Raw genomic sequence first — 23,022 nt, 5'->3', positions numbered from 1 at the left:
TTTTTTTTTTTTTAGGAAAAGTTTGACTCTTCCATAGGGAGACAAATTAGCATCCAAAGAAGAGGTGAAGGGCAAACACTACTGTAAATACAACAATGTTTGGACTCATCATAACAACTACTATTGGACATTCAGAAATTTGGTCGAGGACAAGATCAACAAAGTTGTTTTCAAATTCATGGAGAAAAGCGTAAACTCAATGTTGATGGACGAGGACCCATTTCCACTAGTGATAACAGTCAATATCAACAATATTAATCTAAAGGCACTTTTGGGATTGGGAAAGCTAGATATCACACATAGAAAGATTATGGACCAAAGTTGAAGCTGACTTGGGTTCCTAAATAGCAGATCTACAAGGTTCCTGATAGACAGCAGACAAGGCCAAAAAGAAAGGTTGCACCTGTGAGACAAACCACAGGATCTGGGCATCAAAGCCAAATGCAATAGAAGAAAATTTTCAGTTCGTAGTACCATTTGGAGACACACCTGTCGGCAAATGAAATATGGTTCAACACAAGAAGTTTCCTAGGCCGCTAACTAGGGGACAGAAAAGGTTATAGCGACTGAGCGCCAAAAAACACCATGGAGGGACTTTGGTACTAAGGATAACAACGAAAATTAGAATCAAGACAAAGAAGAGCATCATTTACTACCAACTCAGGAGTGGAACTTGCTTCGTCAACCGTCGAACAAGTTTGATTTCTATATCAAATACTCTAAACCATCCTCAACTGACATACCACTTTAATCAGCCTACAATATGGGGTAATGATGATGATTCATCTGACACTCAACAAGATCAAGACAAATGGAGAGGATTGTTTAATGGTTGGTGAGATTCCAGTAATATTTGGTTATGCAACCGCTTCAATTATGCACATCATTTCAAATACACAAGAGGAACAGTTTAGAAACTTGGGGGGCAAAAAATAAACAAGAAAAGTCGGTAGGAGACACAGTTAAAGCCAAGCTAGATGAGTACACAAGCTCAGTTACAGTTCAGAACATTGAAGGAGGCAATCTGAACAGATTTGATGAGTGGCTATCATTAGATTAGAATGAAAGAGGGTGATGAATGAAAAATTGCATTTAAAACAAAGCATGATTTATATGAGTAATTAGTGATGCCATTTGGGCTAACTAATGTACCAAGTACTTTCATGAGATTAATGAATCATGTTTTGTGTACTTTCATTGGAAAATTTATAGTTGTATTTTGATGATATTCTGATTTATAGCAGGAACATGACTTAACATATGCATCATTTGAGATGTGTATTTGATGTGTTGAGGAAAGAGAAATTATATGGTAATTTGAAGAAATGCTAATTTTGCATGGAAAAAGTTATTTTCTTAAGTTATGTGGTTAGTGGACATCTTATTGAAGTTGACGAGGAAAAGGTTAAAGCTATTAGAGATCAGCAAACTCCTAAATCTGTGCCTGATGTGCTTAGTTTTCATGGATTGGCTAGTTTTTATAGAAGATTTGTGAAATATTTTAGTAACATTGTTGCACCAATGAATAAGCTTGTTAAGAAAAATGTTACAGGAAGATGCATTTCAGTTGATTAAGGATAAATTGTGTTCTACTCCTATGTTGTGTTTACCTAATTTTTCTAGGATTTTTGAGATTTTCTGGCATAGTTATTGGTGTTGTCTTAATGCAGGAAAGGAGACCAATTGCATGTTTTAGTGAGAAGTTAAATGGAGCTGCACTAAATTATTCTACATATGACATGCAGTTATACGCATTGGTTCATGTTTTGGAGAAGGAGCATCATTATCTGTATCCTAAACAATTTGTCATTCATACTAACCATGAGTCAATGAAGCATCTGAAGGGACAGAACAAGTTGAATAGGCGGCAAGCCAAGTAGGTGTAGTTTATTGAGACATTTCCTCATGTGATTCAGTACAAGCATGGAAAGGAAAATGTGGTAGCTGATGCTTCGTCTAGAAGGTATAACTTATTATCCTTGATGCTAAGTTGTTTGGTTTTGAGTTTATGAAAGATTTGTGTGCTGAGGATGTTCATTTTGGTATTGTGTTTGTTGCTTGTGAAAAGACCGCATTCAGAAGTTTTATTAACATGATGAATTTTTGTTCAAAGAAAATAGATTATATGTGCCTAATTGTTTATTTCGTGAATTGCTTGTGATTGAGTCACATTCTGGTGGTTTAATAGGACATTTTGGTGTGGCCAAAACTTTAGACATTTTGAGGGAACATTTTTTTTTTAGCCACATATGAGAAGGGATTTGGAAACAGTGAGTGCTAAATGTCTTGCATGCAAAAAGGCTAAATCTAAAGTTTTACCACACGGTTTGTATACACCTTTACTCGTACCCAGTACACCTTGGACTGATGTGTCTATGGATTTTATTCTTGGTTTGCCTAGGTCTAGAAAAGGTCACCACAGTTATTTGTAGCTGTGGATAAATTTTCTAAGATGGCACATTCCATTCCTTGCCATAAGACTAATGATGCTACATACATTGCTGATTTATTCTTCAGAGATGTAAGATTGCATGGAATTCCTAGGAGTATTATGAATGACAAAGATGCTAAGTTTTTTAGTCATTTATGGAAAGTGTTGAGGGATAGTTAGATACTAGACTATTGTTAAGTTAGATACTAGACTATTGTTTTACACCACTTGTCACTCACAAAAAAATGGTCAGACTGAAGTAGTGAATGGGACACTATCAATTCTCTTGTGTATTGTGATTAAGCATAATTGAAATCATGAAAAGATTGCATACCATTCATTAAGTTTACATATAACAGGAGTGTGCATTCTTCTACTGGTTTTTTACCATTTCATGTTGTGTATAGTTTCAATCCTTTGACACCATTAGACTTGTTACCATTGCCTATTGGAGAACTTGTTAGCTTGGATGGACAGAAAAAGGCAAAATTGGTGAAAAAGATATATGAGCAAATTAAGTTGCAGATTGAGCAAAAAAATAAGTATGATGTGCAGGCTAACAAAGGCAGGAAGAAAGTTGTGTTTCAGCTTGGAAATCTAGTGTGGGTTCATTTAAGAATGAGAGATTTCCTGTTAAGAGGAAGCCTAAATTACAACCCAAATGTGATGGTTCATTTAAAGTACTCTGACTAGAATCAACGACAATGCATATAACATAAATTTTCGTCTCCTTACATCGATGAGGGTCCAGATTCGAGGGCAAATCCTTTTAAGGAGAAGGGGAATGATGGAGATCCACCAACACCCAATTCAGGAGTGATACTTTAGGTCCAATTACCAAAGCTAGAGTCAGAATGCTACAAGGTCTAGTGCAAGAGGAGCTGAGTAAGGATTGCAAGGGAGTATCAAGAGTTGAGTCAAATAATAAGTGGATCACTTTAGCACAAGTCTATTCGGCACAATATGGCAAATTGGACGTGCATGTTGGAGTGCGAGGGCGTGCAGCATGGATCCCATTTTCTACTTCCAATTTCCTCTTCCTTTTCTACAAGTTATTCTCGTTCATTCATCACACTTGAGCTAAGTTCTTTTCTTTACTTCGAATTGTCCACCTTCATACAAGAGAGTAGCATTTTCCTTGGTAGTAAATCAAGACAAAAAGATACGGAGAGGAAAGTGATTCTTTCGGCCAAGAAGAAAGGTAAGTGTCCTTTGCCCTTTTTGCTTTTATCTCCGTTCATTTGTCCTCTTTATGATGTTCATTGGTGATTCCAAGTTGTTTAAATTTGTTATTGAGGCAAAAAATTTGTTATTTTCCATACAGGTGTTATTTGCGGAGGTAAGGTTGGTGATCTGGTCAATGGAGGAAGCATGAAAAATATCATATCTAAGGAGATTGTGGACAAATTGAAGCTTCCTACAACAAAACATCCTCACCCATACGAGGTTGGCTGGTTAAAGAAAGAGCATGTAATACCAGCTACTTCTCAACGTTTGGTGAAATTAACTATGTAACTTAGAAGATTTTATGTGATGTTGTACCAATGGATGTTAGTCACATTCTTGTTGGGAGACCTTGGTTTGATCATGATATGATTCATACGACAAAGCCTAATACTTACTCCTTTTACAAAGGCAACAAGAGGTACAATTTGCATACTTTTAAGGAAGAGGTAAAGCAATTGGCAACTAAGAGTTCTACAACCAGCACCATAAATGAGTATTTGACTGTTGAAAAGTTTAAAGCTGAAAGTAGTGAGATGGTGGTCATGTATGCTATAGTAAACAAAGTAGCCAAAAGTAACTAAGTTGGAAATTCACCTCAATATCCCATTGAAGTCCAACTATTGTTGAAGGAATTCGAAGAGTTCGTTAGTGAGGATGTGCTAAAAAGCTTACCACCTTTAAGGGGCAACATACTTTTCTCTCTTCTTTTGTTAATTTATTTAAGTTTAATATTCCTAGTTATGTGCGAGTAGTTTTATAATTTAGTAAGGAGATAGTTGAAGTCATGGAACATGTTACCATAAGATAGTTGAAACCATGAGACATATTACCATGAGACTTTGATTTGAATTTAATAAAATCCAGATTTGTTCTATATTGAGTATCATTTTTCTATTGGTTTATGTTATGAATGTTGAATGTATGATTAGTTAGAGTGACCAACTAATTAATTATGTATAAAAACATATTCTAAGTTAAGATAATTTGAGTACGTAATAGCTTGAATAATCTGACTACAAGTAACACATAATAATTTATTTCATTATAAAGATGAGTGTCTAGGTTAAATAAACTATACTGAATGAATTTGTTACCTTGAATTGGGATGTCTTTCTAATGATTAATGCTACTATTAAACTTAATTATAAGTTGTCCTAATCTTAGATTGAGTGTGATGGTAAGGGATTAATTATAGTGTCTTAATAAATCTAATCTGTAAGGAAAGATAAGGAAATTGTTAACTTCTATAACCAATTTACTTAATTGAATAAATTTGCATATTTAGTCAATGATTGATACATGTTACATGGTGAATGCACCATTTCTACTAAATTTTTATCCATTTAAAAATAAATAAATAAATAAATAAAACCTCAATTAAAATTTAATGAAAATAAAAAGAAATTCACAATTAAAAAAAAATAAGAGTTGAGTTAGTACGACTCCAACCAACTACAGCTATGTAAATAGAAATCAAATCTGTTTGTGTGCACACTAAACAATAACAACAATAGAGATTCTAATCAAATGTTAATGTAAATTGTTGACAGTAGTTCAAACAAACCATCACTATGCAGTCAAATTATCTTAAAACGAAAACCCCACAAGGGGAATATGAAGGAGTTGATAAGGAAGGGGAGTTCAAGTACCTAATCATAGATGAGGATGCATTACTGATCTTTTGAGATCAGAAGCTTGCAATCAGCTCATAAAACACAGCCAGACCATTGGAAAAGCTCCTTGCTTGGACAATGCACGCATACACAATCAGACAATGCACTACAGAAACAAAGATTGGACAAAATCTTAAAAGGCTTGAATTTGGCTGAGCTAAGTAGAAATGAAAATGTTGTAAAATTAACAAATAAAATTATATAAATAATAGTATTTTTTATATTGAATTCCTAATTTATATAAACAGAGAGCTAATGCATAAAACCTGAATCAATCCTAAATCTGAACATGCATCACTTGAATCTAACTAATATTATCAGCCAGGCATTACCAAATGTCAAACTGCAAGAAAGGGCAAGCTCAGATCAGACAATAAGTGAGAATGGAAACCTACTTTCTACTGTTTGATTGAAAGTACTACTTGGCAATTTGGTGAAGAGGGACCATGGTAAAGTCCGAATTGAAAGTCCGAATTGAAAGTCCTACTTGGCAATTTGGCGAAAAGAGACCATGGTAAAGTCTGAACCTCCTCCGTATGGCCCAATCCATATTAAAATCAACTTTAATTCCCAAATCAACACCAACAAAATAAAATAGAACAAAAATGAAATTGTAGCAGCCAATAAAAATCATGGATATCCAAGAAAATGAAATTAATTACAATTTTTAAAACAAAAATGAAAAAGGAAAAAAAAATTTACCTTATGAATCAATCCATCATCAATTATGGAACAACCCAACCTCTTATAGAGCTCATCCAATGCCTCCGTGAGCGATAACTACAACACACCCATTAACAGCACCACAAAATTGTCCATTTCAACACCAAGAGGGCAGAGAAGAGAATGAGAAGGTAAGAAAATGTTAAACCAATTGCTTATAGGGGATTGGTTGTGGTTTCAAAATTAGCATGCAAAGATCAACTCTTGGATCAAAGGAAAAAGAGATTTCTATCAGATGATTAACAAAAGAAAACTCGAAGAACCAAGAATTAAAGGTAGAAACAATGGTAGTGACCAGTTGGACGAAGAAAACCTCAAAGAACCCATACCGATGTTGAGTAGGTGAAAACTCGACTACCCTTTTGTGTGAAAGAAAAAAGCAAATGCAACAGAAAGGAATTACGTGAAAAAAATAAAAATTTGAGGAAGAGTAGACAGGACTATTCACTGGTCAGTTTGAAAGTAAATTACTTCCAAACAGACTGATTTGCCTTGTGAATAAGAGAATGAAATTGATTAGTTATAAAAAAAATAAGAAATTCTTCTGGAGTGAATCGAGGACAAGAATAAGCAAAAATTAAGCAATATAACACCAAAATCAACTTTAAAAAAAAAGATTTCTTTTTGGTATTTTATGATTTAAGATGCAACAATAATGAAAGACAAAAATAAGAAGATAACTATAGAACGTAAAATTTGATAAGAGTAATCTTTCCCACAAAGATTATAATCCCAATGAAAACGCCACACAAGGAACTCTTGTGATAAGTCAAGACTTTGCCATAAACAAATAATATTTGATAAGAAAGAAGAAGTAGCACTTGCTATTGATTAAAATTCAGAATGCTTTGAGCTTACAAGAGTTGACATTTATATAAGCTAATTACAAGCACTATAAAGGAAAATAGTAAGGTTACTAAATAGGAAGTTTGAATAGTCTTCAAAATAGGAAATAATATTGAATTTTTAAGAAAACATGCTTCAGAAATTTGCCCATAGAGTGATGCACGAATTTGAAGAGATTTGGTGACTTTTCAATCTTATTTCATTCCTTAATTGAAAGATATTTCAATCTCCTTCTGATTTCTTTGACTTGGTCAATTCCAAACAGCAAATAGGTGCCTTTTACATACATATGGGCTTGTTTTCTTCATAATCAGCCCCTTTTTTTTATTTTAACTTAAGCCCAAATATTTTAGTTTGCACCCATCTCACATGCCCCATGGACTTGCCAAGTCCAGCCCAACTTCTTTAATTCTGAATACAAGCAAGCAAAGTAAAGAGATTGCTTTTGGACCTAGTCAATGGGCTCTCGCATGTCATGTCACATGTGGCACATCATCTCCCCCTTGTTGATTAGGATTTGCCCTCAAATCCAATTCTTCCCCATCCTCAAAATCATCTTCCAAGTAAGGAGAAAGACCCCTCACATTGAAAGTAGAAGAAACATTGTACTCACCAGGCAAATCCACCTTATAAGCATTGTCATTGATCCTTGCTACCACACGAAATGGACCATCAGCTCTTGGCAATAGCTTGGACTTCCTCTGATTTGGAAATCTCTCTTTCCTCAATTGAAGCCACATTAGATCACCTAGTTCAAACCGCACTTGCTTCCTCTTCTTGTTAACGGTTTTGCTGTATTGTTCATTTTTGGCCTCAACGAGCTTTCTTACTTGCTCATGCATAGACTTCACCATCTTTGCCTTCTTTTCTCCATCAACATTGACTCTTTCTTGAACAGGAATTAACATCAAATCCATTGGTGTGATTGGATTGAAGCCATAGACTACTTCAAAAGGAGAGTGCTTAGTTGAGCTGTGCACACTTCGATTATAAGCAAATTCAACATAGGCCAAGCATTCATCCCAGCTCTTCAAATTCTTCTTGATGATAGTTCTTAGCAAGGTAGAGAGAGTTCTATTCACCACTTCCGTTTATCCATCTGTTTGAGGATGACAGGCTGTGCTAAAAAGGAGACGAGTTCCAAGCTTCTTCCACAAAGTCTTCCAAAAATAGCTTAGAAACTTGGCATCACAATCTGAAACAATACTTCTTGGAATGCCATGCAACCTAACAATTTCCTTAAAGAAAAGGTTAGCAATAAGAGAAACATCATCAGTTTTATGGCAAGGAACAAAATGAGCCATTTTAGAAAACTGGTCAACAACAACCAATATGGAATCTTTGCCCCTTTGAGTTATGGGCAAGCCAAGCACAAAATCCATGCTCATATGTTCCCATGGGTGATTAGGAACTGGAAGAGGCATATACAGCCCTTGCGCCATCTCCTTGCCTTTAGCCTTCTTGCACGCCACACATTTCTCCACTACCTTGTGCACGTCTTTCATCATACTTGGCCAATAGAAATGCTCCTTTAAGGCTTCTAAAGTCTTCTTTTCACCGAAATGGCTAGCGAGACCCCCTCCATGTGCCTCCCTTACCAATAATTCTCTAATAGAACAGTTAGGAATACACAACTTTCCCATTTTAAAGAGGTAGCCATCATGTTGGTAGAATCCCTGAAAGGCTTTTTCTTTGCAAGAATCATAGATAGAAGAAAAGGCCCTATCTGACTTATATTGCTCAACCATCAATTCAAATCGCAACAGCTTAGTATTTAGCAAAGAGATTAAGGCATACCTCCTGGATAATGCATCGGCCACAATGCTGGAGTGTCCCTTCTTATACTTGATCACATATGAGAATGATTCAAGAAACTCCACCCATTTAGCATATCGCTTATTCAGCTTACTTTGTCCTTTTAGGTGCTTCAAGGACTCATGGTCTGTGTGGATAACAAACTCTTTTGGCAAGAGGTAGTGTTGCCAAGTCTCCAAGGCACAAACAAGAGCACAGAACTCTTCATCATAGGTTGAGTAGTTCAAACTAGCTCCATTCAACTTTTCACTGAAATAAGCAATGGAATGTCCTTTTTGCATTAGAACAGCCCCAATTCCCACTCCGGAAGCATCGCATTCTACCTCAAAGGTCTACGAAAAATCAAACAATGCAAGTATTGGAGTAGAGGTTAGTTTTGCTTTGATGAGTTCAAAGCTATTTTGGGCAGCTTCACTCCAATTAAATTTCCCTTCCTTCTTTAAGCATTCTGTTATGGGAGCCATGATGGAACTGAAATTCTTTACAAACCGCCTGTAGAAAGAGGCTAGGCCATGAAAACTTCTCACCTCCGAGATTCTAGTTGGTACTAGCCATTCTTGTATTGCTTGCACCTTCTCTTTGTCTACCTCCACACCATGTTTGGATACCACAAAGCCAAGGAATATGACTTGATCGTGGCAAAAAGTGCACTTCTTGATGTTCACATATAACTTTTCTTTTTCTTAGAACTCAAAAAAAAAGCTCTAGATGCTTGAGATGATCTTCAAAACTCCTGCTATAAATCAGAATATCATCAAAATAAACAACCATAAATTTGCCAATGAAGTAGCGCAATACATGGTTTAAGAATCTCATAAAAGTGCTAGGGGCATTAGAAAGGCCAAAAGGCATGACCATCCACTCGTAAAACCTAAACTTTATTTTAAAGGCTGTTTTCCATTCATCCCCCTCCTTAATTCGAATCTGATGGTAACCACTTCTTAGATCAACTTTTGAAAAGATAACAGCACCATGTAACTCATCAAGTATGTCATCAAGTCTAGGGATGGGATAGCGATACTTTACAGTGATTTTGTTGATGGCCCTACTATTAACACACATGAGCATGAAACCATCCTTTTGGGGCACCAACAAAGCTGGAACAGAGTATGGGCTCATGGACTCAGGAACATAGCCCTTTTTCAACAGCTCCATGACTTGCTTATGCAACTCCTTAGCCTCTTCAGGATTGTTTCTGTAGGCTGGTCTATTCGGTAATGCCGCTCCAGGAATTAAATTAATATGATGTTCAATGCCATGAAGGGGAGGTAGTTCCTCTGGCAATTCTTCAGAATAAACATTTTCAAATTCTTCCAATAGTTCGGCCACCATGGGAGGAACTGCAATGTGGTTAGATTCCAGCAATTCTTTAACAATAAGCACAAAAACAAAATTGTGGTTAGTGATAGCCTTCAAAACGTCCCCCTTATTGAGGAACAAACTCTCCTTTTGTTTGTTACTAATCAGCTGCTCTTGATGTATTTGTTGGGGACAAAAAGGGGCTAATACAATTCTTTTCTCATCCTCTATAAAAAAATAAGTATTTTTAAAACCATCATGCGTAGCCCTTTTATCAAATTGCCATGGCCTCCCTAACAACAAATGGCTAGCATTCATGGGCACAATGTCACACACAACTTCATCTTTATACTTGTCTATGAAGAAAGGAACAACTACTTGCTTAGTCACCTTAACATCACCATCATCATTCAGCCATTGCAACTTATAAGGATGAGGATGCACTAAGGTGGGTAGATTAAGTTTCTCTACTAAGGTAGTAGAAGCAACATTAGTACACCTACCACCATCAATAATGACATTACATACCTTGTTGAGAATAGTGCATCTAGTATGGAAGATGTTCTCTCTTTGCTCTTCCTCTTTTATTGCATGTGCACTTAAGGTTCTTCTGACCACTAACATCTCCCCAACATCAGCATACTCTACTTCCTCATCACCATATGCTTCATGATTCTCTTCCTCTTCGCAAGTCTCATCTTCACTCTCTACCTCCCATTGGGCTTCCCTCAACACCATTACTCTCTTGTTGGGACATTCTGAAGGAATGTGTCCATGGCTGAGGCACTTGAAGCATTTTATGTCTCTACTTCTTTTAGAAAGGGTTGGATCTACTTCCTTCTTCTTGCCCTTGCTTACACCAACTGGTACTTTGGTAGAGCTCTCCCCTTTGTCATGCTTCTTCACTCCACCTTTATCACTAGTAAGTGGGATCACTAGTAAGTGGGTGCTAGTGTTAGAAGGTTTTGTGAATGTTTTGATAGTAGTGCCCTTGTATCCACCTTTCATTCTTTGCCTTTCAATCTTAATGGCAAGTTTGATCACATATTGCAACAACACATATGGTTGCAATTGAACAGTATTAGCAATTTCATAATTCAAACCACTAAGAAAATGGGCAATGGTTTGTTCTTGTGGTTCCCTCACATCAAATCTCAACATCAGCATTTCAAATTTTTTAACTAGTCTTCCACACACATTCCACCTTGGCGCAAACTTTAGAGTTTGATATACAACTCCTGTTTGTAATATTCAGGTACAAATCGCTTCTCCATGATTTTTTTCATCTCACACCAAGTTTGTACATCATCAAGCCCATCCCTATGTCTTTGAGCCTTTACGTTCTCCCACCATAAGTTTGCATAATCAACAAACTCAATGGCAGCAAGTTTGCACTTTTTTGCTTCGCTGTATTCCTGATACTTAAAGATTTTGTCAACTCTTTGTACCCATTTTAGGTACTCTTCAGGTGAGCTAGTACCTCGAAAGATTGAAATCTTCATCTTGATGTTGTCTCTTTGGCCATGTGGATGCCTAGGCAGGTGCTGATCATAAGCACCTTCATCAACTCCAGGTTCTTCATCATCATCACCACGCCCTTGCTGCCTAGGACCATTGCGTTCTCTGTGGCTGGAGTGCAACTAGTCTTGCCAAACTTGTGTGATTTGAGCAATTTGCTCTTGCATTGCATTTTGCTGTCTTTCAAGTCTTAGCATATGTGCTTGATCCAATATGAGACCTCTTGGAACTGGTGGAGGCACCTCTCCTTCATCAGACATGTTGCTATCACAATCAAACTCACTAAGTATTTCACTCGGTTAAAAGACAGGTTGGTTCACTCCCTCACGTGTTTGCACTCTAAAGGCTTCAAAGTGCTGCTTAACCAAGGCTCTGATACCAAACTGATGTGCCTTATGAAGGAGAGAATGAAATTGATTAGTTATAAAAAAATAAGAAATTCTTCTGGAATGAATCGAGGAACAAGAATAAGCAAAAATAAAGCAATATAACACCAAAATCAGCTTCAACAAAAAAAAAAAAAGAGAAAGGATTTCTTTTTGATATTTTATGATTTAAGATGCAACAGTAATGAAAGACAAAAATAAGAAGATAACTATGGAACGTAAAATTTAATAAGAGTAATCTCGCTACAAAGATTATAATCCCACTAAAGACGCCACACAAGGAACTCTTGTGATAAGTCAAGATTTCGTCACAAATAAATAATATTTGATAAGAAAGAAGAAGCAGCACTTGCTATTGATTAAAATACAGAATGCTTTGAGCTTACAAGAGTTGGCCTTTATATAGACTAATTACAAGCACTATAAAGGAAAATAGTAAGGTTACTAAATAGGAAGTTTGAATAGCCTTTGAAATAGAAAATAATATTGAATTTTTGAGAAAAAATACTTCAGAAATCTGCCCATAGAGTGATGCACGAATTTGAGGAGATTTGATGACTTTTCAACTTTATTTCCTTCCTTAATTGAAAGATATTTCAATCTCCTGATTTCTTTGGCTTGGTGAATTCCAAATAACAAATAGGGGTCTTTTACACACATATGGGTTTGTTTTCTTTATAATCAACCCATTATCTTTATTTTAACTTAAGTCCAAACATTTTAGTTTGCACCCATCTCACATGCCCCATGGACTTGCCAAGTCCAGCCCAACTCTTTAATTCTGAATACAAGCAAGCAAAGTAATGAGCTTGCTTTTGGGCCAAGTCCAGCCCAACTCTTTAATTCTGAATACAAGCAAGCAAAGTAATAAGCTTGCTTTTGGACCTAGTCAATGGGCCCTCGTATGTCATGTCATCATGTGGCACATCACAGACCCAACCCATCATTATACAAATTAATGTGATCTAGTAATGCAACCTGATCCAACTCTGACTGTTAAGAATTTGTCCAGTTGGTCGGTCGGTTGAATTTTAATCTTGCTGAGTTTTTACTTTCATGATTTGTGTGTTTAACTTAACTTGGTACCAATCAAAATGATTTTCATTCTATAATTAAAAAGTCAAATCAATTAATTATACAATTTTTTTAACCATTTTACCTTTTTTATACACATTATTAATTTTTGTTATATGATACAATATTTTTGCTACCAATAAATTAAAATAACAAAAAAATTAATTTAACACATTATCATAGTTAAATAATATGATAGTTAAAGTTTAAAATAATAGTAAATTTTAAATATCATAATGTAAATATTCCCTCTAATCAGTGTTATCAAAGGCGACAGAGGCGCCCAGGCGAGGCGTCAGGCGTGGCGAGGCGCCCCTCTGTCGCCTCGACGGGAACGCCTGACTTGGCTTGGAGGAGGCGACGCCTTCGGACGGAGAGGCGAGAGGCGAGGCAGGCGAGAGGCGACGCCTCTTCACAGCAATAGTAAGTGTTGTTTTTTTTTTTTTTAAATTAAAAAGTCAATAAACTGCGTACCTGATGCAGCCACCACCAGCAGATACATCTTTCTCCTCAACCTCACGAAGACGCTTTTCTCCTCAACGGCTCAACCTCGACTTCAACAACAGGTACGCTCTTTCTCTCTCTCTCTCTCTCTTCTTCTTCTTCTTCTTCTTCTTCTCCTGCTTCGATCTCTCTCTCTCTTACGTCCCTTTCTTTTTTTTTTTTCTCCCTCTCCACCTCTGTTCGATCTCTCTGAGGTCCTTTTTTTTTTTTTCTTTTCCTGCTGGGCTGCTTGCCGCTGCTCTGTTCATCGCTCTCACGTCCCTCTTTTTCTTTTTTTCTTTTTTTTTTTTTCTCTCCCTCTCCACTTTTCTTCTACTGCTGCGCTCCTCTGTTTCGATCTCACTTTTCTACGTCCCTTTCCTCTGCTCTGTTTTTTATTTTTTCTTTTTTTTTCCTTCTCCTCCTTTTAATTAATTAGTTATTATTAATTATTTATTTATTTATTAATTTAATTATTTTATTTTTGTTAATTAATTATTTAAATTTTATGGGTATTGATAAATTGATTATTTTACTTTGTATTCTTGTTTAATTAATTGATTAATTAATATGGGTATTGTTGATTTGTTGGTATTTAGTTTAATTTTTATTTGTTATTCTTATTAATTTGATTAGTTTTACTTTTTACCTTGTTAATTAGATATTATTTATTAATTATTTATTTATTTTATATAGGTATTATTAATTTATTGTTAATTTAATTTTTTATCTTTTTATTATTGTTAATTAATTATTTAATTTATATGGGTATTATTAATTTATTATTAATTAGTTTACCTTTTACTTGTTATTATTGTTAATTAGTTTTAATTTGATTAATTTTACTTTTTTCTTGTTAATTAGATATTAGATGTTTATTTTATATGGGTATTATTAATTTATTATTAATTTGATTATTTTTATTTTTGTTCTTAGTAAGTAATTGTGTAATTTATATGGACATTATTACTTTGTTGTTAATTAGTTTACTTTTTACTTCTTATCATTGTTAATTAGTTGTTAGATTAATTAGTTTTACTTTTGTCTTGTTAATTAGACATTAGTTGTTTATTTTATATGGTATTATTAATTTATTATTAATTTGATGATTTTACTTTTTATTCTTATTAATTAATTGTTTAATTTATATAGGCATTGTTAATTTATGATTTTACTTTTTGTTCTTATTAATTAATTGTTTAATTTATATGGGCATTGTTAATTTGTTGTTAATTAGTTTAGTGTTTTACTTTTTACTTATTATTCTTGTTAATTACTTATTTAATTTATATTGGATATTGTTAATTTGTTGTTAATTAATTTATTTTTTATTCTTGTTAATTTTTTTGTTAGATTATAAATGGGTGATAAGAATAATACATCTGGATCTTACGCTAGTAGTAGAAGAACGGACCAGAGATGGGCACATGTAATTCAAGTTAGTGAAAACAATACCAATGATCTTCAATGCATGTACTGTATGAAAGTTTATAAAGGAGGAATTAATAGAATCAAGCAACATCTTGCTGGAGGTTACAAAAATGTAATTCGGTGTCCAAAATGTCCAGAAGATGTAAGAAATCAAATGCAGGAATTCATTGCTAAAAAAAGAGAGCAAAAATCAATTATGAATATGGAAAGACCACCTGAATTTGATGATGTTGAAGTACTGGGATTAGATGAAAATGAGGAAGAGGAAGAGTTGATGCAAGAAATTGGCAGTGAAAGAAGAAGGCAAATCTTTGGAAGTTACAGGTACTAGTGCTTTTAAAAAATCAAAAGTTTTACCACCACAAAGTAATAGAGGGCCTATTGACTGTTATTTTTCCCCTAGACCTGCTGTTTTGGGAAAAAATATGAGGCAAACTACCATTGATGAAAATAGTCCACTAAAAGGAGTTAAGGGAGCTTGTGTTGCCATAGCACGATGGATGTATGATGTGGGAATAGCTTTTAATGTGAATTATGATAGCTTTGGGGAAATGATTGAGCAATTGGAAATTATAGGAAAGAAATGAAACCTCCAAGTTTTCATGAGGTTAGAGTTCGGTTACTTAACAAAGAAGTGCAAATCATAAATGATCTTCTCGAGTCTCATAAAGAAGAATGGGAAAATTATGGATGTACATTGATGTGTGATGGATGGACGGATAGAAAAGGGAGAACCTTGATTAATTTCTTGGCTAATAGTCCAAAGGGAAGTGTATTTATTAAATCGGTTGATGCAAGTGATGAATCAAAGACAATGCATTGTTGGCTAGTTTGATTGAGAAAGAACTGATGGAAATTGGTCTGAAAAAGTAGTTCAAGTTGTTACAGATAATGCATCAAATAATGTTGCATGAGTAAAATTTTTATTTAATTTTTATATTACTAAAAAAATATCATTTTATTTTTATTATTAATGGAATGAATTTTTCTACTTGTTTATGACAGGAGAATATTGGAAGCAAATTTTTCTCATCTATCTTTGGACTCCATGTGCAACTCATTGTATAGATTTGATGTTGGAGGATATCTTTAAGATCCGTGTTTTCAAAGAAACATTCCGCAAAGTCATGAGCTTCTTGGTTTCACATATGGCTCTTCAGAGTTCTAAATATGTTGCGAAGTTTACTAATGGAGTAGAATTGCTAAGGTCGGGCAAACTAGATTTGCTCTGCTTTTATTACACGGGAAGGATTCATCTTCGTAAAGCCAACATTAGAAAAATGTTTACTTGGAAAGTTGGACAACCTGGTAAATGGGCTAAAGAGGTGAAAGGCAAAAAGTGTGAAAGGACGGTTTTGAGTCCCGCTTACGGAATCATGTTGTTTATGCTCTTAAGGTTTAGGTCCTCTTGTTCGTGTGCTTCACTTGTTGATAATGAAAAAAACCAGCTATGGGATATATTTATGAAGCCATGGATAGGGCTAAAGAAGCCATTGCCAACTCACTCAATGGCAATGAAGAGAAATACAAGAGCATTTTTGGATTATTGATGCGAGATGGTCACTTCAATTGCATCGTCCTTTGCATCTTCTTTGGATACTTTTGAATCCCGAATTTTTTATCCAAATAAGATGAGAATTGAATCGATGAAGAGGTCAATACAGATTGCTTTCATGCATTCATAAAATGGAAAAAATTTAGCAAAAGTTGATATGATTCTTGATGAAATTGAGAAATACAAGGCACTGCGAGGACCTTTGGTTTTCCTTCACTATTAGAGGAAGAACAACCAAATCTCAGTTATTAATTTAATTCTTATTAATTTTTCATTTTGCTCATTTATTAATTTATATCATGAATTTAACAATCATTGGTTCTATATTTTAATAGCTGCTTGGTGGAAAACATATGGTTCTTCAACTCCAAACCTACAAAAGTTTGTCAGAAAGGTTACGAGTCTCACATGTAGTGCAAGTGGTTGCGAAAGAAATTGGAGTGTATTTGAGCATGTAAGTAATATATATATATATAGATTTCTTAATTTGTTATTTTATCTTGAGCCTTTTGAGTTTGAAGTTTAACTTATTTGTTACTGTAAAATAAATGAAATCTTCATAGTAAGAAAATAAATCTTCTATTTCAAGAACTCTTGGACAATATGGTATATGTGAATTACAATATAGCGTTGCTTAATGACACACTTTTGGGGATATCACAACACTGTTGATTTGGCAAATATTGATGAGAGTAATGAATGGTTGATTTGTGAATTAGAAAAAGGTGATGTGTATGATGATGATTATGATTCTATTTTTTTCATGAATTACGTATTGACTGGGTGATGTTGGTAGAGCGGTGGAGTTTCAATCTCGTTATGAATCGAGATCGGCTGCAAGATCAACACATCCCGTTGAAACTCCATCATTTCGAAGGCCTCGTGCAATGACAGGTGCATCCTCTTCACAAGTTGATGATGATGAAGAGGAGGAAGAATTTGTGATGGCCGTTGTTGAAAATGAAGATGATTTTGGAAATCTTGATGATGAGTAGTTTTAGTTATAAGTTTTTTATGTACTTATTGCATTTTGTTTATTATGACTTACAACTTATTTTTATGTATTAATGTCTGAACTTCTATAATTTATATTTTCTATTATGTGACTTATGACTTATTTCTAATTTTTATTTATTATGTATAATTTTATAGCGTCACTTTTATCATATACATCTGCTGAAAATTCAGGTATGAACTATTTCTTTTTTTAACATCTCTTATTATTATGTGTGTTTTTACTTATGCTATATATTTTAATTTTACAGTCTCATACTTTCACTTGTATCTTATACTTAAGCTGGAAATACAGGTATGCACTATTTTCAATTTCTCTTATTTTAGATATAAACATAGTGTAAATCATATTTTTTTTCTTTTTAATATGTTTTTTTACTTGTCAACTATTTAAAAGTATATATATATATATATATATATATATATATATATATATATATATATATATATATATATATATATAATTTAAACAATTAAGGTTATGGCGCCTCACTTCAAAAAGGCCCTCGCCTCGCCTCTCGCCTCTCGCCTAAGGCAATAGAATACTCTATCGCCTTAGTGTCGCCTTTCGCCTTGATAACACTGCCTCTAATCCACCACATATAATAATGAATATGTAGTAAAAAAAAAGTAAATGAACTAAAAATCTTTAATTCAATTCTAACTACATCACCTAAACTTTTCATGAGTAAGCAATACTAAAATTTGTTAATTTTATAATCTCAGTCATTCAAAATTTTGCCAATAATGGACTACTACACTCCTATTGTTGATTGACATAACTCTTGAAATTCTGAAAAAAAAAAAAAAAGCAAAATATAAATTAGACAAATGTAGCATATTACTATAAGGAAGCAAAATTTCAATTACTATTATACTGCTCTCCAAAATTTTAATTACTCAGAAACTAATTACATATATTTCTTTTTCATAACAACACAAAATCAAAGAAATTTTTATTAAACAAAAGAATTTTGCCTGCAACCAAATAAAGTAATTAGCATATGTTTTGATTTATAATTTCAGTGCCCAACTGAAAGTCTAAAACCCATTTTATAGTCTCAACCAAATAAAGTTACTGCATTCACATAAAGGACAAAATACAAAATATTCAAATGAATCATCTAGCCATAGCCAATATAACAATGCCTTTAATGGATTAAACAAAAGTATCATTTCATATCCAGAAGGCAAAGCCATAGAATTGTTTACACCGAGCTGTCAAGTACATGCTCCTCTTATAACATAATAAAACAGAAGGTACCATGCCTATACCACCATACTATATTGACCATGACTATACTATAGTAAGACAGGGCTATTTACAAGCAAATCTATGACATTTCTTTGTTATATTTAACTTCACATTAAAAGTGTCTTAGTTCAAGTACTGCAGAAACCGAAAAGAGAAATAAAGCAGAGACATATAAATCATGGAAAGAGAGCCAAGCCCTTGTAATTGGTTTTAAGAAGGGCTGTTGGGACTATTGGGGATATAAATGTGCATCATGGTGAACGAATTAGACCCATTAGAGAGAAAAATTCATCTAGCTAGGGGGTAAAATACTTTTGAGTTAGGCCCAGAACATAGTTGTTAAAGGCGCGCCTGAGGCACGCCTCAGGCTCAAGGCTCACCAGGCTCGAACCCTAGTGCCTTATGCGCCTAGGTGTGCGCCTTTGTTCCAAGCACAAGGTTCTGGAAAGGCATGCCTTCTTTATTTCCATTTTTAGCGAGCACTTTCATTTGAAAAATGGATTACCACTTAAACTCAAACCAATAAATCTAATTCAAGATATATGCCAAAGAAAAAAAAAAGAAAAGCATCACATTTATTTGACTTTTATGGATTTTTAAAATTTTTCACTTTAGCGCCTCACCTCGCTCAGGCGCGCGCCTACGCATTGCGCCTTGCGCTTAGGCTCCAAGACTCCTTAGCGCCTTAGTGTGCCTTGAGCCTTTAATAACTATGGCCCTGAATGGGCTCAAGTGCATGAACTGTCCTATTATTCCTCGCGACGTGCTGGCTTTCAATGGGGGATTTGTCCTCACAACTCAGAGTTGCTATCATAGCTAGAGTTTCTATTTCAAACACCTCTTTACCTCACACTCCTCCTTACCTTAATTTCAAAATTCCAAATAATAAAAGCACCAAACAGCCATAAAAAATTAAAAAAAAAAAAATACAGTAAACTCATTGTAAAGAGATCTAAAGTTTCCAGATCACAATATCATAGAGTAATTGGATTTCATAGTCTTATTTAAAATTAACAGTAAAAGTACCAAACACCTCAATCTCAGAATTACAAATAATAAAAAAACCAAACAACTTAATCTCAGAATTCCAAATAATAAAAGCACCAAGGTAACTAACCAGGAGCGGCGAGCTTGACCTTTCTCTTTCATCGTCTGACCATTCGCTGGGCTTTAGCCTTCAACCTTTTCCACTTTTTCACCACTCTGTTCAACAGGTGCGCACTCAGCATCCTGAACATGCAATCTTTCCTTATTTTTCTTGGGCTTCCTACTACGCTTCTTCCCCAACCTACTACCTCCGTCTCTTCAATTCTTTATGGTTTATCGCGGTTTACGTCGCCGATTACACTGTAGAGTTCTCGATTTTCCGAAGATTGCGTCCTGTGGCAAAACATCGCCGCCTCATGCTCCGCCTTGGATCCACAACACTCCGGGAATTGCCGTCGGTTTCCGGCAGTTCCGTCGACATATCAAGGGTTAACTCCGGTTGCTGCCGCTTTCTACCACGTCCCATGGCTAAAGAACCGAGAACAAGAGATGACCACAGAACGAGAGATAAACTGGTGCAGAGACCAGAGAGAAATTATTTATCGTAGAAAGAAAAAAAATTATGGAAGAAGAAGGAAGATAGGGGTTTTGGAATGAAAACAGGTTTGGGATTTAAGACAACGAAAACAGTAGGTAGGGATCTCTTGTGGCAATTTGACATATAATCTTTTGTTCAAATGATTGCAAACATAGAATTTATTTTAAATAAATTTTAATTATGTTTTGTAAAATTAATTTTACTGTTTATAAATTAATTTAAATTGTAAAATTTAATTAAAATTTATGTAATTTAAAATTTATTTTATTCATTCTTTTTAAATATTTTTATATTTTTTTAATTTTTTTTATAATTGAAAGTTAATATTAATTTTTAATTTAATAATATTCTATTAATTAAGTAAAAAAATAATTATTTATAATTTAGAAAATATAATAATTTCAAAATATATCGTGCATTATTATTTGAGATATATAACTTTCATTTTCATCTAATTGATAATTTGAAATTTTATAATGTTACAATATGAGAATTTATAAATTAAATAAAAAATTATAAATATATGATAATAGTAAAAAAATTTGAAATTAGTATAAAAACTCTATATTTCATAATTTTAGATACTTTTATGAATACATAAATTTATTAGTAGATTTAATATTTTTATTATAAACTGATAAGATATTTATATAATAAAATAATAGATGAATACTTTTAATTTATTGAATTTAAAAATATTAAAATTAAATTATTATTTTAAAATATCTTTAGCGACAGTTTTATTAAATATAATTACTGTATCACTCATACATATTAATATATTATTAATAATTTTAGCAATAAAATATCAATCGCTAAGCATTTAACGATGGATGATTAATTTTAAATTTAGATGTTGATATATAACTCTATTCAATTAATTTATTTATTTAAACTAAGTAAAAATAATAATTCTATCTTTATATCAAAATCTATTAGTAGTGTATTTAAACTTTCTTATTTTAAAACTCATGTTGCTTTTTTTTTTTAAAATGGTATTTTAAAATATATTTATATTACTTTTCAAGTTATAATAGAATTATATTATAAAATAAACTTCTGTTTTTTTATTTCTTTTTTTTTTAATTTAAGGATATTATTATTTTGTTTAAAATATACTGATTTTTAATAACCAATAAAATTTAGTCTTTTATTATCATAATACAAAATAAGTAGGATTAGAAATTTTAAATTTATATAAATTTTAAAAAATATTTTTATTGATATTTTATAAATAATATAAATTATGAAAAGCATTTTTAGCAAAGACAATATCCCCTTTATACATTTATATATATTAATTTTTTTGTAAAACATGTATTGCATGTTATCATACTTATTATAAAAACTCATGAATTAATTTTTTTATATAGTTTTCTATTAATTTTTTTATATAGTATATAATATTATTATATTATTATAAATATTATATTTAATTATTTAAATTTAAAATATTAATTTTAATTTCACTTCAATTAATTACATAAATAAAAATATTTATCCATTTAAAATTATTTTTTTATTCAATTATATTTTTATGAAAGTTATGTGTTATATTATCAACATATAATATTAACTTAATTATAAACTTAAATGTAATATGATTTAAAATTAAAATAAATTAATTATAAATGTAAAGCACATTGAATTTAATTCATTTAGACTTTATTATTTTATTTTTAAAAAAAATTTGATTTGCATATATTTTATTTTAGTTTTTTATAATTTAAAATAATGCTTACTTGTAAAATGAAATTACATATCTAGATTAATATAAAAGAAAATTATTTATTAAATTAAAAAATAGAATAAATTTTTAAATGAATTTTTGTTAGTTTAGTACATTATCATTATAAAATTTTTAGTTTTTATTATATTAGTATCTTGAAAATTTATATTATCATATTGTTTAATACAAAAAATTTTAAAACCTATTTATTATAGTAATTATTAAATATATTTAACAATTTTTTTTTTAAATTATATATGTTATAAATACATTATTGATTAAAATATAAATATAAATTTAATCCTAATGAATATATATATAAACTAAAAAAATTATAACAAAATTTTCGTAAAATAATTTATATAGTCTATTATTATAAATGCAACATATGTATTATTTGTTTAAATTTTAATTTAATTAAAATTAAATTATTTTTCAAAAAAATAAAAAAAAATTATAAAGTTTATTTCATCTTTAATTATTTCTTTATTTTGGTATTTAGTATGATTGGATAAAATATAATTCTTGATTTAATTATTAATAGAAAATTAGGACTATATCAATATAATAAGATAAATTTAGTCTAGTACAATTTGGCTTTTACAATATCTCTTTTATTTCGATTCTTATCTTTTTTTTTTTTTCATTCAATAGAGTAACAACTATAAATACCACTATTTTCAATGCTAAAAAGAATAAAAATAGGAGAGTATAAATAACGTAATAATATAAATATAAATATAAATATAAATAAATAATATATTATTAATATTACTCCTTTATTTATTATTAATGCAAAAGGTAGTATTTTATGAGTAATGTAATGCTAGCTCTATAATAATAATTTTTAAGAAATTATGCTTGTAATAGTATAAATATACATAAAAATAAGTTAATTAGGTTTAAATTTAATTATTTTTAATTTTTTTGTTAGTATTTATCTTTAATTAAAATTAAATAAAATTATTTTTAAATTGT

General features: G+C 32.2%; 2 protein-coding genes across 8 annotated transcripts in view; both read right to left on the bottom strand.

Moving 5' to 3' along the window:
- The window catches only part of LOC110650481 (uncharacterized), a 149,179-nt gene that overhangs the window by 3,925 nt on the left and 122,232 nt on the right, over positions 1-23,022 (bottom strand). The gene's annotated exons all lie outside the window — the stretch shown is intronic.
- LOC131172130 (uncharacterized) lies at positions 9,406-20,449 on the bottom strand. Its single transcript, XM_058133083.1, has 2 exons — positions 19,848-20,449; positions 9,406-11,924 (listed from the first exon to the last, which is right to left on the bottom strand). The coding sequence occupies exon 2, from the start codon at positions 11,179-11,181 to the stop codon at positions 9,406-9,408; it is 1,776 nt and encodes a 591-aa protein (XP_057989066.1). The 5' UTR covers positions 11,182-11,924; positions 19,848-20,449.

The sequence above is a fragment of the Hevea brasiliensis genome, chromosome 13 (genome assembly GCF_030052815.1).
Source record: "Hevea brasiliensis isolate MT/VB/25A 57/8 chromosome 13, ASM3005281v1, whole genome shotgun sequence".
Taxonomy (NCBI): Eukaryota; Viridiplantae; Streptophyta; class Magnoliopsida; order Malpighiales; family Euphorbiaceae; genus Hevea; species Hevea brasiliensis.
Note: the sequence above shows the minus strand (reverse complement) of the source record. Positions and strands in the feature narration are given on the sequence as shown.

Excerpts from the sequence above, each read along its gene's own strand:
- LOC131172130 (XM_058133083.1), bottom strand. The coding sequence starts at position 11,181 with ATGCTGATGTTGAGATTTGATGTGAGGGAACCACAAGAACAAACCATT.